At 41.6% G+C, this 19,225-nt stretch overlaps 1 protein-coding gene across 1 annotated transcript in view; it reads left to right on the top strand.

Moving 5' to 3' along the window:
• The window catches only part of WDFY1 (WD repeat and FYVE domain containing 1), a 48,639-nt gene that overhangs the window by 10,157 nt on the left and 19,257 nt on the right, over positions 1-19,225 (top strand). The window contains exons 2-4 of the mRNA XM_044751258.2: positions 6,821-6,888; positions 12,192-12,265; positions 18,777-18,831. Coding sequence (XP_044607193.1) covers positions 6,821-6,888; positions 12,192-12,265; positions 18,777-18,831 — 197 coding nt within the window. The remainder of the gene's footprint in view (positions 1-6,820; positions 6,889-12,191; positions 12,266-18,776; positions 18,832-19,225) is intronic.

Genomic DNA, 19,225 nt, shown 5'->3' on the forward strand with positions numbered 1-19,225 from the left:
CCATATAATGCCGCTTTGCTTTGAATGAATTACCTTTGTAATGTTTTGAGATGTGAATTGTCATTGTCTTCTGAGAAGAGAGCAATAAAATTGGACGGAACCAGTAGATGGAGTCATAAAATTAATCCAGCGCTGGCGTTGGTTGGTTTGATTTTGCGACTTTCTCCCTCCTTGCTTCTGCCTCTCTGAGTACTAAAACGGAGGTCTTAGCTGTCGTCTTTCCCGCAAGGATGTGGCCTCACGTTCTCAGAGGATCACAACTCTTTCTTCACTCTTGATTGCGTGTGGAAGGCAGGAAGCAGCATTGTCTGTGCCACGACGGTTCTCCGCTGTGAACTTGTAAGAAGAGGAGCAGGGACACGTTTATGAAGAGGCACGGTTTGCTGCCTGCTTGCATCGTTGAGGCCCCTGAGCCCTGTGCCTTTGGGTGTCTCTGGTGGCTGCCTGCCTTTCTCCATCTGATTTCTTTGCCTGGCTCTGCTCGCTCTGCCCCTGCATACTGCTCCTCGGGAGTGATGTGTGTCCAGGTCCGTGTCTCCTGATGGCGCTGGGCTTCCTCACTCTCTGCACTGCCCCAGGGAGGCACTGAAGCCCCTATAGACCCCTGGAGGCAGGACGGTCTCCAGACTTGCAGGCCTGCCCCATGGCGTGAGTTCATGTGGAGGGCAGCACAGATCTCAAAGGGGGAATCCTCAGGGAGGGTCCCCAGAGCCTCTTAGGATCTGCCAAACTGAGGAAAGAAAAGTGGCTGCACCCTGCCTACAGCTGACTGCTGTTAATCCTCAGCCTCGTTGCCCTCAGTGGTGACGATTTAGCAGACACACTCTTAGACCGTGGCCAGTTTTTGTATTTAGAATTTTAGATAGATGCGCTTGAAAATCAGACGGTAAGTCCTCAAGTGCTCACGAGGAGGTATTTCATGGCTGGCTTGTTCTTAGTGCTTACTGAGCGGAGGTGCGACCCTGTGTTCCCGCTTCTCGGCCATTCCATGTCCTTCCTCCAGGGACCCCTCATGAGGACCCAGAGTCAGAGCCTCTCAGGGGTGTCCCCATCCCTCCTTCTCCCTAAGCAGCCTCCTCACTGCCCTGCCTGGCCTGACTTAGAGTACTTATAGAATTTAGCTCTATCACTTTATATTAGGCTTTTTTTAAAAAAAATAACATTTCATAAACATTTTCTCACAGCTCCATCATCTTCATAACTATTTTTAATGACTGTATAAGCTATTGAATTAACATGTCATTAACCCATTTCATTATTTAACATTTTTCCCCCAGTTTTCACTCCTTTGAATGATGGTGTTAAGAATTTTTTTTTATGTGTAGTTCCTTTTTTTTTTTTTTCCTTTTAAATACTTTCTTCAGAATCAATTGGCAAACCTGGAATTCCTAAGTCAATTTATCCTTGTTATTTCTATTACTATTATCATTATTCTTATTAGGCAGGAAATGTGTTTCTCACTATATGGAGCAAAATTCTTGCCGAAGACTGAGTTCTAATTTATGGTGCTGACAAAAATTATGAGAGCCCTAGAAATGGCACTTTCTTATTATTTTCAGCTGTTCCTTTGCTTGTCCCTGCACAGTGATACATCTTAAAAACATTTCAGTCTGGAATATTTACAATAAATACAAGCCAACTCTGACATTGCATTTATCTAGAAGCCACGCGGATCACCCACTATGCTGAACGACCGTGGAGAGTAAAGTGGCGGTGGCGTTGTGTGTACAGCGTCTCTGTGTGTATATAACACTGCAGTCTTCCGCAGACACCTTTCCCCGTCTGTCCTTGGAAATACTGCAGCCGTATGTGAGTCTGTGTGTCTCTAACCAGGAGGCCAGGGGAATTGATGGCACAGCCCTCCACAGGAATTGTGGTAGCTTGGGGAAGTTTGAACAACATTTCTGTAAGCTCTAAAAGAAATGACACATTTCCTTTCTAAGCACCTTTTGGAAAAATATCAGACTATTGTTTTAAAATAACTTAAAAACAGAGCTTGGCAAGGAATGAACCTGTTTCTAAGGTTTTGGTTTTAAGGGAAGACTTTTTCTTCGGATTGACATGGTCTTAGAATATCAGAGATAATCCATCCACTAGAAAAACACTTAGAGTAAGCGGCAAGAAAAAGAGTTTAGGTGTGTGGGTGGCAAGTTGTCAAAATAATGAAAGGAAAAGTTAAGCTGTTTTATCTTAGTGAAGAGAACAGCTCTGATATTCATCTAGGCAGAAAATATTGTGCTTTTCATAAAAATAAAACCATCTGATCTTAACACTTTAGTGCTTATATGGTTTATTAATATCATCCTAGATGTTTTTAATAGTTTGCTTCTGTAAAATGTTACTAAAATATATTGTGTTGCTTTCAACTTATTGAATAGTAGATTTTATTTCCAATTTACTAAACAGAAAATTTTTTTAGTCCGTGGAATTTGTTGATTTTTTAATAAGCAGCCCAACTTAAGCCTGTTTTCACAACCATTAAGCTGTTAAACCAATGAGACATATTCTGAACACTATACAAAACGAATTCCTATGTTACTTAGTAGAAATGACGCAACTTTCTTTAGCACATAGGTTCTTGGGAGTGCTGGAGTGTTAGAGGTTAAACTTAACATGGCTTTGATTTAATCTTGAAAGTGGGAGGTTTTAATGCCAGGAAGGGAAAGAGTTCTTCCTGTGAAAAAGAGAAGGAAGGAAATTGCAGAGAGAAGGCGTGAATACTGAGGTAGAGATGACTATCAAGGTCAAGAGCCTAATTTGCAAGCCGGCTTCCAATCAAGGATGGTCTTCTCTTAGCCTGGATGTGATAAACAATTTTCAGATGAAACACCCCAAGAGATCATTTAAGTCCTGCCAGTTTTCCAGTGTGTCAGCGGGGTCCAGACCACGTCGTAGTGCTGATGTCCGTCCTCCAAAGGAGATAATGCTGTGTTTCAAAAATGCTGGAGGCTGGGTAGGTTCCGCTTTGACCTTGGGCTACTTGAAATACCATTCTGAAACTACGTGAAACTAAAATTTGACTTTTTAGGTGCTTGGTTGGAAGAGGTGAGCTTTAAGGTTTCCACTCAATGGACTTCCCTGCTCTCTGAGTACAGTCATGCACCGCATAATACGTTTCAGTCAGGGACAGACCGCATATACGACGGTGGTCCCGTAAGAGCAGTACCACAGAGCCTGGGTGTGTATAGGCTGTACCATCTAGTTTGTGTAAGTGCACTCTGTGGCATTCGCATGACTGCAGAGTCGCCGAACGATGCATTTCTCGGAACAGATCCCTGTCGTTAAGTGACACCTGACTGTATTTCTCTTCTTTCAGGAGGACACAGGGTCCTCTATTGAGCTACCTGTGCATTCATGACCCACAATGCTTGGGGTTGATTTGAAATGTTTTAGAATGTGTCAGCATTCTGTTCTTCTTTAGACCCTTAAAAAAAAGCCTGACAGATAGCTGGCAGGTTCAGCACCTTTGTGATGCCTGTGTGAACGGAGGCCAGTGAGCTTGACACGGCCCTGCGTGACTTCACTTTATTGCCTTTGACTAGTTACAGTTCCTTTGGCTTCATCCCCTGTGTTGAATGTAAGTAATGCAGTGTATCCATAAGCATTGCGTATTAAGTAACATAGAATATAGTCAACATTGTGTTAGTAGTTCAGGCCCAAGGATCATCATTATAAGCTTCTCTGGATTATTTTAGATGAGGGAGTTATGCTGCAATGGTACCCACCCTGCGGTGCGCCCAGATAAACGACCGCCTGGAGAGGAGTCCTTGGGAGGGTGATGACGGAGGAGGGCTTAGGGCGTGACTGAGCTCAGTGTATTTGGAGACTTGAGGATGACAGTTCACTGGGGTGTAGGGTCTGGGTCAGGGGGCCATAGGCACTAATTGTGTCAGTTGAACCCCTGATTTCAGACAACCACTGCTGTGCTCTGAGCACAGGTGCAGTGGGATGTGTGGCTCCTGGGAGATGTAACTGGTGGTCTCATGCCCAAGGTAGACCAGAGGGAAGAGCCCACCAAAACCTGAGAGGAGGCTGCACGTCTGTGTGAGTGAGGAGGGCCGGACATGGCGGGCATGCTGGGAACAGAGACAAGGGCCAGCATCTTGTTTAGGAATTACCACTTACTTCTTAAAAAGCAAACAAGCGAAAACCTGCAACACCATGATCACACCTAAAGAAATGAACAATATTGTTTAATATCATTAAATATCTAGTCAGTATTCCTATTTCTCGTTGTTTCATAATGATGTACGTATATTTTGCAATTTGTTTGAATCAGGATCCAGATAAGCCTACACGTTGTGGTTGCTTGATATGTCACTTACTCCTCTTCAATCACAAGCTGGTGCTCCATCTCTTTTTTTCCTCTGGCAAATTATTTGTAGAAGAAACTGGGTCATTCGCCTGTAGACTTCCCCGCGATCTTGATTTTGCTGAATGCACCCCTGTGGTGGTGTTTCTTACCTTCCTCTGTCCTCTGCGTTTCTTATAAATTGGTAGTTGGATCTAGAGGTTTGATCAGATTGTATTTTAAATTAAAATTGGTATCATGCTGTGTTTATCAGTTTTCTATAGGGCTTTCACTTAACATGATATCATGAACATCTTCCCATGCAGTTAAATATTTTTCATAACTTGATTTAAAGGTTTACAAACTAGAAAGATCCATATCGTGAAAAAGTTTTAACCTCTGAGGTTTGTTAAGTAATCATGAACAGTAACCAAGAACCCACAAATAATAACAGAGTGGTTTAAACATTACCTCACAGAGTGTTAAATTTTGATTTAAGATGTTGAATTACAAAGTGTAAAGTTAATAGGTCTGTTTGTACATGCTGTAGTCTGATCTCCCTCTCTCTTTTAATTTTGGATGTGAACTTGGACTTTCTAGAACTTACTGTCACGATATGGGTGCCTCCTGAAAGTCTGCTTGATTATCTTGTCTTGTGAGCCTTGTCTCGTAGGAGCTTGTTTAATGATGCTTGAATGAGGAGACCGTGTTTGTTCGGGATTCTTCTTTCATCTCACGCGGATGTAGTATGTTAGTACCTGCTTGACTGTAGACAAGACAGATAACTCAGGCTGGCGTAAGCCTCTAAGGGCATTTATGGTCAGGATGCTGGAGTGTCTGCCTCCCAGAGCTGAAGTCCAGGGCAGTCGGTCGGCCTCAAGAGCAGCTGCCAGCAGGGACTTCCCCTGACTTTCTTCAGCTCATTTGTGCTTCTCTCCATGGATTGTCTTCAGTCTTTTCATTTTTTTTGACAGATAAGAGTCCAAATTGCAAAACATAAGATCAGAAGCAGCCATTTCAACTACTGGAGACATACTGATCTGTTTCTCTCTCTCCTGGTTTCCAATTCCCCGGGGAAGGAACCGATTGACCCGGCTAGGGTCAGATGCCCATTTCTGGTCTAGCCAGTTGTGATCAGGGGTGGGATGCAGAGAAAGATGTGAGAGATTCAGCGTGGCACAGGTTCCATTGTGCCCACTCAGCAGTGTCCAGCAGACGGGGCATGTTGTACACATGACTGCTCCTACCCTCAGCCCTGTGTCCAGTTCACATGCACCGTAGCATTATGCCATCTGGGCTGCCAAGTCATCTTATTTATCTGTTTGGATCAATGAAGGGCAACATCTAGTTTTTATTTTCTTTTATTGAGGTCTAATCACATACAGTAATCTGTGGAGATCTTAAGTCTAGTTGGACAAGTTCTGATGAGTGCGTATACCCAAGGAACAGCTCCCCACAGCCTTGCCGTTACCCTAGAAGGTTCCCTCATTCTTTTGGATTCTACTCTCCTCCCCGAGAAGCAACCACTAGTCTGATTTTTATCCTCATAGAGCAGTCTTGTCTTGAACTTCAAGTGAAATGGAAACATTTAGTGTCAATATTTAGTCTTAATGTATTTTAGCTTAAGGTGAATAGACATTTATTCTGTGCTGTGTGCCGGAATCTGTGCTGCTGTTAGAAATATAAGAATGACTGTGATAGAGCTGACAATAAGACAGTTAGGAGTTGTTGCAGAGGCAGAGTACGGCTTCACAGGAAGAGGCGAGTGTCCTAGGGATTCTGAGGAGCAAGAGGCCCAAAGCTTCCAGGAGGTTCTGTGATTGCAGGCGCGACGGTCACAGCCTTCCTTATTGTTCTTCTGAGGCGATAAGCCAGAATATTAGACTTTGGCTATTTTGGCCATTTGTCATTTTCCTGCCAGTGTACAGGATTTCCTCATCTCCCTGTGTGTGTTCTGATGAAAGAGAGCCCAGAGGCCTCGTGTGGAATGATTTCCTCCCAGGGTATGAAGACTGGGAATTATTGGCGAATGAGCAGTGGGGTGGCCCTGCTTTGTAGGCACCACTGTCTGAGTTCTCCAGAAGCATTTTCTTTCTGTTTGTATCTACTACTCTTCTCATTTGGCTCAGACAGTCAAGTGAACAAGTTTGCAGGGGTTTTTTTTTTTTTACCGATAAATGAAGTTAATAGTTGTCATTTTCCTTTCTATATCATTATATAATGAGCATTTTCCATATTTTTAAAATTATTGAAATCCTGTCTCCTAGCTACTACATAACTTACCATATATGGTCATACTATATGTAACTGTATATAATATGTGTATATATAGTATATATGCTATATATAACATACTCTGTATTCTGTGTGTGTATACTTATTTGCCCAATTGATTAAGTTCCTAAGATCAGTTGGGAAATAGTTTTGAAAATAAAATGAACAGTTAAGTTTTCCTGGAGCACAAAAGAAGATAAAATGACTAAAGAAGATAAAATAACTAAAGACTACTCTTTTTTCTTCTCTTTGCAGAACCATCCGAGTATGGCTAAAAAGAGACAGCGGTCAGTACTGGCCCAGCATCTACCACACGATGGCCTGTAAGTAGCTGAACTATTCTACTGGAGGAAAATGTCTGTAGTGTCTTTGATGGTTTAAATTTCAAAATGACTGATTAAAAAGCACTACTCGATTTCAAAATAAATTTCTTAGTTGCCTAATACCTCGACAGGCTGTGCTAAACAGCAGGAAAACTTTTTTTGCACAGGAAGTTGGGTCTACTGGTTTAACTGAAGCAGACTTGAGCAAAGCTGGAAGAAGAAGGAAAAAAAGAGGAAAAGCCCGCGGCCCCCCGCCTCCATTTTCCTTTGTTTTTATTTTGCCAATTTATATTAGTGGTACCTTTGTACTTAGTAGTAGCTGATATTGACACTCAAACAGGGCTCTGTCCCTCCCATGCCTTCAGGGCCATTCTTTTGGCCACCCTCGTCACAAACTCTGGGTGCTATGAGAGATTTGCCCAAGGTTCAACACATTTTAAATAGACGATTTTCTCAGTAGTCAAGTACATTCTGAAAATAAATCCAGAAGATAAAGCTTTTGCATTGAGATTTTAAAACAGCCCTGAGATGTAGTGACATAAAATTACATTTAAATTCTAGCCCTTCATGCAAATCTAAGCAGCTTTGCCATCCTTCTCTCCCACCACTTTTCTTCATCCTTTCTTGGAAAGAAAGTTTGGATGTCATCCAGGTCCAGACAAGGACTGAATCCTGCTGTTCCAAATGGCCACACGGAAGGCATCCGTGGCTGCTCATTTCCTAGTGGTTTTGGTCCTCAGTGAGGGACTTTCCTCAGGTCAGGGTTTCAGTACTCAGAGGACCCCCTAGGAAAAGAAACAAGGCTTTTGGGCGTGCTTAAAGGTGTGTTACTTCTGAAGCCCTTATAAAGTTCTCTAAAGAAGAGCTCTTGCCAGTGGTTCCAGACACTGTTGACACTGCTCACAGCTTTCTTAAGAGTTATTCCGGAGGCTGTGGGGTTTGTTAGAAATACAGAGCAGCCAATTAGTCAGCAAATTCCGTATAATGAGTTTAAGTCATCCTTCCGAGCGCCTCTTTTCTCGGCTCTCACTTTCTCATTTGCACATATATTCCAGCATACGTGCAATATTCGGATCCTGTAATCACTTCCACAGAAAACTAGTAGTTTGTCACGGCTTTCATGCATTCTAGCCTCCACTGACAGCTTGGGCAGGCTGGTCAGCTTCTCTGTCTTGATAATCATTTGATGACAATGCAGTAGACTTTTTGGAATACTGGTATAAAGATAACTATTATAAACGGAACCATAAAACGTAACGACATGTAGCACGTTAGAAGACAACCAGAAAACCTAATCAGAATTTATTGTGCCAAGCCGTAGAATCTCCTGGTACCCATGTCTACTTGTATTGTCGTTACTCAGTCTGAAATATGAAGTGACCGACATCTTAGTAAATGTGCTCAGAGAGCCCGTTTGAAAAGTTGACTTTGGGATTTTTTAGAGTCGGGGCAGAGGAGGGTGGGACACCCTGGGCCTCTGAGTCCGCCTTTTACCCAACCCCAAAAAAGGGCTTCTCTTACACTGATGATTCCTCCCTTCCAGCGGCCCTGTGATGGATCTGATAGCTGGAAACAGCAAGAGCCTGAGGAACTCCTGCCAGTGCTGGGGAACGTGTGTCATCTTTGTGGACAGTCTCATTAATGCTGTTGCCATGAATCGTCACCCCCTCCCCTCCCCCACACCTCATATTCTGACCGGAGCTTAATCTCCTTGAGTCCTCGGCCTTGGAGTTCATGCTCAATAGAATAGAGACTGAGATGGATTTCATCCTGTGTTTAGTTCAGTTTCTCCTCGGCTTGTGTTTCTTCCACGTGTTTAGTACAGCTTTGTAGTTAATTTCTCTCCCAGGGCACCAGAAACTGGCAGTAGATATGCTCACTCTTCCTTAGCTTTTAGGTCTTGGGCACGTGGCTTGGCGCTCTCTGTCGCCATCCCTTGCTAATTTGGCTTAACTGTACCCTCCGGAAGAGGCTCCCAGAGGGCTGTGGCTGGAAAAGCCAGTGGAAACTGGAAAGAACCAGCACAGCGCCCGCTGTGGGGTGGCATCTGCGCGTCTGCACCCACACATATTCAGCTTGTTGCTTCCAGATACTTCTTTATTGTCTCTACTGATAAGACTGCAAGAACACTGCCAGAAGAAAATGGAATGAATGAATTATGAGAAGTAAATGCTTGTCTGTGTTAGGATGACTTTTATTTTAAAATTAAATTTAAAATATGATAGGAAAAGTGCCATGTTGGTTCTAAAAACTGTCTGAAAAACAAGTGCCATGTTGGTATCTAAAAACAAACTATCTAAAAACTGTCCCAGAGGGGCTGGCCCAGTGGCATAATGGTTAAGTTCACACGCTCTGCTTTGGCAGCCTGGGGTTCACAGATTCGGATCCTGGGTGTGGACCTAGCACTGCCCGTCAAGCCCTGCTGTGGTGGCATCCCACATAAAATAGAGGAAGGTTGGCACAGATGTTAGCTAGGTGACAGTCTTCCTCAAACGAAAAGGAGGAAGATTGCCAACAGATGTTAGTTCAGGACCAATCTTCCTCATAAAAATTAAAAGAAAAAAAAAGAAAAACTATCCCAATTTAGGACATTTTCGTGGTCATCCATGAATTTAACTTTTTCCTGTCATCTAACAGAGTGCTCAATAAGCCAAACCTTAGTATGTTGTTCTAGGTGGCCCGATATGTTTCATAACATTACGTCACGTAACAAAAGTAACTTTCAGACTCTGCTTTAGCTGAAGGAAAATGATAACTCTTAGTTTCTGTATCAACCATGTGCCTCATGTCCTTTTTTTTGAAATATCATTTTATGAAATCATCACAACAGCTCTGCAAGGAAGATGATATTTTCACCGTTTAGTAGATGAGGAAACAGGCCTGAGGGGTGGGGTCGATTGCTTGTGGATGGAGTAACAGTCCTTGCCTGTCTGACTCCTAAACTGTGCTGCCCACCCCAGTCCACAAGCTTGTTCTGCAAAGAGCTGGACAGTAAATATTTTTAAACTTTGTGGACCAAACAATCTCCGTGGCAACAATTCACCTCTGGCCTTGTTGCCTGAAAGCAACATAACAATGTATAAATGAGAGAGCCTGGCCGTGTTCCAAAAAAACAAAAAAAAAAAAACCCTTTATTTACAAAACTAGAGTTGGCATAGAGGTAAGCATAGGATTTTGCACTGCACTGATGCCTTTTAAAAAGGCTACCTTTTTGAAAAGTGATTTGTGCTTTGCTAGTTTATAAAACTATGTGAATGTCCAAACCTTTTTTTATTTTTTTAAATTATATTGCTCATCTCACTAGAAGCTTCTCTTCTAGGAAAAAAGCCAGGACATCTTTATATACAAAACAAATAAACTAGGGAAGCCTTTTTCTTTTTGGTGAGAAAAATTGACCCTGAGCTAACAACTGTTGCCAATCTTCCTATTTTTGCTTAAGGAAGATTGTCACCGAGCTAACATCCGTGCCAGTCTTCCTCCACTTGCATGTGGGATGCTGCCACAGCATGGCTTGTTGAATGGTGTGTAGGTACGTGCCCGGGATCCAAACCCGCAACCCCAGGCTGCCAAAGCAGAGCTCGCAAACTTAACCACTACACCACCAGGCCGGCCCCCTCTGTTTTTTTTAAATGTAGGAATTCTCTAACCTCATAAAATTACTCAACGCTTTATAATTTTTACACAAAGAGAGATTTTGTGTGTTTATGTATAGTTTGTTTTAGGATTGAGCATAAAAGAATTGAAAAGAAGCTTAAAACTAAGCCATTAAGATTTAGTACCATGTGAAAAGCAAGCAAAAATGGTGACAGTGTATCTTTGAAATCATCAAAGCATGATTTGATTTCTCAAAGATAATTTTATGTGTGGTTATTATAGAGCACTTTTTATGAAGATACGTATATCTTTGTGGTCATAGTTCTTAAACATGATTGTTCTTTATAGAGTCATGCGTTGCTTGATGATGGGGATACTTTCTGAGAAATGCGTCGCTGGGCAATTTTGTCATTGTGCGAACAGCGTGGAGTGTATTTACACAAACCTAGATGGGATAGCCTCCTGCACACCTTGGCTGTATGCTACTAATCTTATGGGACCACCATCATGTATGTGGTCCATCGTTGACCGAAACATTGTTATGTGGGGCATGACTGTAGTCTGAAACATCAGTATGGTGGATAAGGGTGGACAGGCTTGTAGTCAGTTGTGGTTGTTCTGTATACAGACAGTTGCAGTACCTACCTTTCAATTACATAGTTCTTTGAATGCAACTGAAACAGTTTCTATAGTCTGATCATGCAGCTAGCTACATTTTTCCTGTTGGTTACAATCCAGTATTATAGCTTGCTTTCTTCCTTGGTGGAGAATGTCAGCCCACTGTAAAGAGATAACTTTAAGTTATTTTCAAATGGTGACTTCATGTATAAGATTCTTTTCTTTTGCTTTTTTATGAGAAGTTTTACTTCAAAGTAAACTCAAGTTTGTGTGTTTGTTTTTTCTGGCATGCGTTTCCTCGTTGTGGTTCTTGCATGGTCAATTAAAATTCTTTAGGCTGAAATGAACCGAAGTAGTCCTTGTTCCAAATTTCCATTTTCTAAATCACTTTAGTTCTGATTTTTAGCAGAAGGAGACGATTTAGAGTTTTTCCTTCCTAAAACTCATTCTCTGGCCCACGCTTTCTGGAAGGATAGGTAGAACCTGGAAGGGGGTATGTACCTGAGAAGCAGCAGGAGCTCTCCCAGTCACATAACACTGCTGTGGACAAAGAAACATGTCTATACCTCACATCTCCAGTTACTACAAAAAAAAAGGGAACATTTTTTGACCATTGGAAAAAAAAAATGTAATTCCAAAGTGGCTTTCCCAACTTGCTCACATATGCCATGGAATGGGAATTCTGGTCCTGGGAACCCCTCTTTCTACAGATCCCAGATGCTCTCTCACCTGTGATGGGGAAATGGGGCTGGGGGGCAGGATGACCGGCTGAGTTTGGGTAGCAGATCATACCCTGTAGCTCCAGTCCCCAGATCTTTCCAGAAACTGGTAGAAGTTTCAATCAGATGAAACTTTATGCTGGCTCGCTCTACCCAGAGTTATAAAAATAACATAGAAAACTTTTAAAATAAGAATTTTAAACTAAAACGACAGAACTTTAGTAACATTTTCAATTTACATCATTAATTTTTACAAAACGTCTTTGCCTTCCTTTTTTAACCTAAATCGTATAGCTCTTTTTAACAGTTGCTTTGAACAATGACTTAAAGTGCTTGGCTTTGCTCGTAATGTGCTCTTTGTGTTTCTGGCAGCTCCCTGCTCTGCTATGGCGTACCATCACGATAGCAGACGGATATTTGTGGGCCAGGATAACGGAGCCGTAATGGTAGGTAGCTTCCAGGATGTCTTCATTATACTGACCTCCCCGTGTTCACTTCTGTTGAGCAGTTTATACGAAGTTAACAATGGATGCCTGATGGTTTCACATAAAAAATGTTTATTTCAGGATAGATATTAGGCCTAAAAATGGATTAATTTTAATCTGTTAATTGGTGCTTAATTTTAAACGGGTGTCACAGAGCTGTCACGATTGATGGTTCGGTGCTCAGGCTAGCCCACAGGGTACAGCCTCCATACAGTGAATGTGAGACCTGTAGCAGCTGCCATCCCTGAACCATGAAGGGGGCCGGGGCAGGAGAGCGTGGTGGAGAGCCTGTGTGTGTGCATGCGTGTGTGTGCACGCACATGTGTGTGTAACTGGAGGTGCAAGGAGAAGCAGGTTAGGGATTACTCAGTCAGCCAACAACTTGTATAACTCTTTAAGGAAGTGCTTCTCAAACTATCATGAAAAACTAGATATTTAAAATTTCGATTTATTATAGATTGCTATTTTTGTGGGTCTAATTGTGTGCCTGTGTGTGTGTATATATATGTATTTTAATTGAGATATAAATCATACACCATAAAATTCACCATTTTGAAGTGTGCACTTCAGTGGTTTTGTACTATATTCACAAGGTTGTGCACCCATCAACACTCTCTAGTTCCAGAACATTTTCATCACCCTGCCTCCCCAGGGAAACCCCATACCCATCCGTAGTCATCCTCATTCCCCCTCCCCTCAGCTCCTGGCAATCACTACTCTACTATCTGAGTCCAGAGATTTGTCTGTTCTAAACATTTTATTTAGAAAAATCATATGATATGTGTGGCCTTTTATGTCTGGCTTCTTTCACTTAGCATAATGTTTTCAAGGTTCATCTATGTTGTAGCTTGAATTAATACTTCATTCCTTTTTGTGGTAGGTAATATTCCGTTATATAGATATACCACACTTTGTTTATCCATTCATTAGTCATAGACATTTGGGTTGTTTCCGCTTTCTGGCTGTTATGAATAATGCTGCTATGAACATTTGTATACAAGCTTGTGTGTGGAGCTACCTTTCCAGCTCTCTCGGGTATCTACCCAGGAATGGAATTGCTGGGTCATATGGTAACTCTATTTAACTTAGTGAGGAACTGCCAAACTGTTTTCCAAAGGGGCTGTACCATTTGACATTCCCACCAGCAATGTATGAGGATTCCAGTTTCTCTACATTATTGCCAACACCTGTTATTTTCTGTTTTATTATTTTGTTTTTATTATGGCCATCCTGGTGGGTGTGAAGTGTATCTTTTTATGGTTTTGATATGGTTTGATATGGTTTTGATAACATTGAAGCATCTTCTCATGTGCTTGTTGGTCATTTGTATTTCTTCTTTGAAGAAATATTTATTCAAGTCCTTTGCCCATTTTTAATTATCTTTTTTAAATTGTTGAGTTGTAAGAAACTAGTACTTGCAGCCTGGAAGAATTCACCAGGGAAACCATCTGGTCCTGGGTTTTTCATTGCAGAAAGTTTTTTGAGTACTAATTTAATCTCTTTACTTGTTAGAGATTTTCTGTTTCTTCTTCAGTGTTTGTTGTTTGTGTCTTTCTGGGAATTTATCCATTTCGTCTAGCTTATCTAATTTGTTGGCACACAGATGTTCACAGTAGCCCTTTATAATCCTTTTTCCTTCTGTAAGGTTGATGGTAATGTCCCATCCCCCTTCATTCCTGAATTTAGTAGTTTGTGTTTTCTCCCTTTTTTCCTTCATCGCTCTAGCTAAATGTTTGTCCATTTTGTTGATCTTTTCAAAGAACTAGTTTTGGTTTCATTAATTTTCTATCTTGTTTTTCCTATTCTCTGCTTATTTATTTCAACTCTAATCTTTATTATTTTCCTTGTTCTGTTTGCCTTGGGTTTAGTTTGCTAGATTGATGTTTTTGATAATTACATTGTTGAATGTGATAATCCACTAATTTCATACTTGGATGCCATAAAAATATTTGCTGTCAGGGTTTCTGAACACTCACTCCCTATTTCTCTCCTTCTCTCATCAGCACCAGGTCTGCAGACCACTATTTGAGCCAGTGTTGTAGTGTCCACTGAGACCTAAATTCAGAGGACTCCCAACCCCCCAGCTCAGACCAAACCCTTGAGGTTCAGGCCCACGTACCCAACTGTCAAAACTGAACTCGTCACCTTTCCCCTCTATGTCAGCATTGTTTCTGTCTTAGAGGGCAGCTAACCATGCGCCACCATCCTGGCTAGAAATCTGGACGCTATCTTAACACTGTTGTCCGTTAAATGCCCACATCTAATCTAACATCGAACCCCACAGTGCAGACAGTTCTGAAGCCGTCACCTCTTCTCCATCACTACCTGTGTTCCACAGTCTCATTTTGGGATCCTGAACAGCCTCCTAACTGGCGTTGCCACTTTCAGCCTTGCCTCCCCAAACGCATCTTCCACTTACTGGACACTAAGCCAGCCAACAGAGAAAGCTGACTGCTCCATCCTCCCACTTACTGCTCTTCACTGGCTCCCCGTTGTGCAGTGATTCCCTCATGCACTTGATCCTGAGGTTCACCTGGAGGACGTGCTGAAATGCTGGTTCCCAGGCCTCTCCGTAGTGATGCTGAAGCTGTGGGTCTGGCCTGCAGCCAGGGAACTTGTCTTCAATAAGTTCCCTAAATGATTTGTATGGCTACGCAAGTTTGGGAAACTCGGCTCATAGGATGTAGTCTGAGCTCCTAACACACACTCGGGGATCATCATTTCCCCTTCTTCCCCTGGCTGGCTTCCCCATCACCCCACTCCTAAATCTTGAAGTTACTCCGGACTCAGGCCTGGGCCTGTCTTCAACTAGGGGTAGCAGGTAGGTTGAGAAGAGCAGAGGGCCAAGGTCACATTCCCTGGGAAATCTCAATATTTAAGAGAAAGTCAGAGGACTGGGGACCCACAAGGAAGACAGAGGCAGGAGGGTCAAAGTGGGAGGAGGAGCAGCCAGGACAGTCTGGTCATGGAAGCCAGAGGGTCAGTGGGTTTCAGGTGGGCCTGAGTCATGGTGTCAGGTGCAGCAGAGAGAGGATGAGATCAGGACTGGAAAGTGACCTTGGGAGTGGCAGCCAGGTGGCAGCAAGTGGCGGCAGGGAGCGCCCTTTCCGTGCCGTGGCGGTGGTGCGGTGGAGTGCAGTGGATCAGAGAGTGACCGGGGTGAGGAATCAGAGAGCCAGAAGTGGCGGGTGTAGGCTGATCTTCAGAGAAGTTTTTGGCTGAGAAGAAGATGAAGAAAGTTTTAGTATTGTTAAAAGAGTTTCATTGGGTTTTGTTTGTTTTGTTTTTTAAATTAAAGGAGAAGAAGCCTTGAGTGTGTTTCAGCACCAAGAAGGAAGAGCGTGCAGAAGGTTCAGGCCCTCTGCCCAAGGAGTCCACCCAGCAGTAGGCAGGTGGCCGGGGCTGCGGGGTTGGGGGGGGATGAGCTGTAAGTGCGTTATCTAGTAGTAATGCCAGCGTCCTCGGTTTTCTCCTTCTGAAAACACTGTAGGCGTATCACGGTGAGGGGAGTACACGTGTATAACAAGAAGCTGGGAAGTGCTGGCCTCACGTGGTTTCTCCACTGGTGGTGGTGGTTGTGTGTATTTCTCTAGGGACCCTTCTTGTGGCTCCTGGTTCAAGGGTCGACTCTGCGGTTATAGGACAGCATATAAAAGCTCTCATCACTCTTGAGTGGGAAGGGGCAGTGTAAATCCAGTTTATCACTAGTTAGTAATTGATCGATTGATCTTCCACCCAATACAGATTAGTGTACATACAATGCTGATACAATTTTTGTATTCTGCAAAACCAAGATGGAGAAAAAGGAGTCAGTGTTCCTTTTTTTTTTTTAAGTCCGATCAGTTAACAATTCATAATGTCCGTGTTACTTAGAGCCTTAAGAAATTATCAGTTAGCATTGATCCATAGAATTCTTAATTAGTGCTTTTTCTTGAGAGTTTTATCTTCTCTGTTTTATGCTGGGGCTCATTTTTTTCATTAAGAAGTATATACTTTTATAAACATAAATATTTTTATTTTAATTTTATTGTCATAATAGTTTATAACTGAAATTTCAGTTGTACATTATTATTTATCAGTCACCATATAAATGTGCCCTTTTACCCCTTATGCCCCCCCCCACTCTCCTCCCCCTCTGGTAACCACTAATCTGTTTTCTTTGTCCATGTGTCTGTTTATCGTCCACATATGAGTGAAATCATACGGTGTTTGTCTTTCTCTGTCTGGCTTATTTCGCTTAACATAATAGGATTTTCTGTATGTAAAATCATGTCATCTGCAAACAGCAAGTTTCACTTCTTCCTTGCCAATTTGGATACCTTTCATTTCTTTTTCTTGCTTAATTGCTCTGGCCAAAATCTCCAGTACTATGTTGAGTAAGAATGGTGAGAGTGGGCACCCTTGTCTTGTTACTGTTCTCAGAGGGATGGCTTTCAGTTTTTCCCTGTTGAGTATGATGTTGGCTGTGGTTTTGTCATATGTGGCCTTTATTATGTTGAGGTACTTTCCTTGTATACCCATTTTACTGGGAGTTTTTGTCATAAATGGATGCTGGATCTTGTCAAATGCTTTCTCTGTGTCTGTTGAGATGATCATGTGGTTTTTATTCCTCATTTTGTTGATGTGGTGTTTCACATTGATTGATTTGTGGATGTTGAACCATCCCTGCGTCCCTGGTATAAATCCCACTTGATCATGGTGTATAATCCTTTTATATATTGCTGTATTTGATTTGACAATATTTTGTTGAGGATTTTTTCTTCTTTTTTTGGTGAGGAAGATTGGCCCTGAGCTAACATCTGTTGCCAATCTTCCTCTTTTTGCTTGAGGAAGATTTTCACTGAGCTAAAATCTGTGCCAGTGTTCCTCTGTTTTGTATGTGGGATGCTACCACAGCATGGCTTGATGAGTGGTGTATAGGTCCAGACCTGAGATCAAACCTCTGAAACCTGGGCCACTGAAGCAGAGCACATGAGCTTAACCACTATGCAACCAGGCTGGCCACTTGTTGAGGATTTTTGCATCTATGTTCATCAGTGATACTAGCCTGTGATTTTCCTTCTTTGTCTAGTCCTTGTCTGGTTTTGGTATCAGGGTAATGTTGGCGTCATGGAATGAGTTAGGAAGTGTTCCATCTTCTTCAATTTTTGGAATAGTTTGAGAAGGATGGGTATTAAATCTTTGAATGTTTGGTAGAATTCTCCAGAGAAGCCATCTGGTCCTAGACTTTTATTTTTTGGGAATTTTTGATTACTGTTTTAATCTCTTTACTTGTGATTGGTCTATTCAGATTCTCTATTTCTTTTTGACTCACTTTTGGGAGGTTGTATGAGTCTAAGAATTTGTCCATTTCTTCTCAATTGTCCAATTTGTTGGCATACAGTTTTTCGTAGTATTCTTTCATAATACTTTGTATTTCTCTGACATCTGTTGTAATTTCTCCTCTTTCATTTCTAATTTTATTTATTTGAGCCTTCTCTCTTTTTTTTCTTTCTTTTTTTCTTAGTGAGTCTGGCTAAGGTTTGTCAGTTTTGTTTATCCTCTCAAAGAACCAGCTGTCAGTTTCATTGATCCTTTCTACTGTTTTTTTGGTTTCAGTTTCGTTTACTTCTGCTCTAATTTTTATTATTTCCCTCCTTCTGCTGACTTTGGGCTTTGTTTATTCTTCTTTTTCTAGTTCTGTTAGGTGTAGTTTAAGATTGCTTATTTGAGATTTTTCTTGTTTGTTAAGGTGGGCCTGTATTGTTATGAATTTCCCTCTTTGGACCACTTTTGCTGCATCCCATATGAGTTGGTATGGTGTATTTTGATTTTCCTTTTTATCCAGATATTTTTGATTTCTCCTTTAATTTCTTAATGATCCATTAGTTGTTCAGTAACATGTTGTTAAATAAGTATATTCTTTCAATTTTTTTCCTACTTATAAAGTATTACATAGTCTATAAAAAATTTGGAAAATACAGAAGCATGAAAAAAAGAAGAGAACCGCCCACAATCTCTGAATTTCCTTTTTTTCATATTAAGTATGTATAATTTCGCCCTTCCATGCTGAGATACCCTCTGCCTTATTTTCGCTGTAGCTGAGAGCTCTGTTAGTAATGGGTCTTTGCAGTTCTGCTGTCTCTATGTCATCTGGAGGGATTTCCAGTGTAGCTGAGAGAGCAGAATTAACAGGATGCCTCCTTTGCAGTTAGACGGAGAGGGAACGCAATGCTCTCGTTTGTGGAGGAAGAACTGGACAAAAATGCTGTGCTGGTCAGTGGCACTTTCGTCTTTTGGTCTGGTCCCCGAAAGAAATAGTGGCCTGAGGACGGGTCTGATGAAAGAAGCAATTCCATATTATTCTTATATGGCTGATCTTGAGTCCCAAGTCTGGTGATAGCTATTTTTGGATTTTTCTTCATTTTGAAAGTTAAGTTCACGATGTTTTTAAAACCATAACTGTTTTCTTATTCCATGTGTTTACTTTTAGGAATTTCATGTGTCTGAAGATTTTAATAAAATGAACTTTATCAAGACCTACCCAGGTAATTATAATACACACACGTACTTACACAAATATACGTGTAGATACACACACACAACCATAAGACTGTCTCTTAGGATCAAAGTCAGGCTTTCGCATTAACTTTTTAGTTTTGTTACCCTAATCAAATTAGCTCTTCAGGGTTATTTACCGTCCTTTTCCTGTTCATAACATTTAAAATTGGCTGCATATATCAGATTTAATTTAACCATCCTTCTATTTTTGAACAGGTGTACTGCTTCCATTTTTTGATAACACACACTCACATATATGATACATAGGTATGTGTGTATATATGCATCTGTGAGCACATAGTAGTGAGTTTTAGTGTTTTCTATTCAATTTATAAGAAAGAGTCCCTTAGTTCTTCTGAAGCAACCTGTACAGCTGAGGTC

The sequence above is a fragment of the Equus asinus genome, chromosome 19 (assembly GCF_041296235.1).
Source record: "Equus asinus isolate D_3611 breed Donkey chromosome 19, EquAss-T2T_v2, whole genome shotgun sequence".
NCBI classification, from domain to species: domain Eukaryota; kingdom Metazoa; phylum Chordata; class Mammalia; order Perissodactyla; family Equidae; genus Equus; species Equus asinus.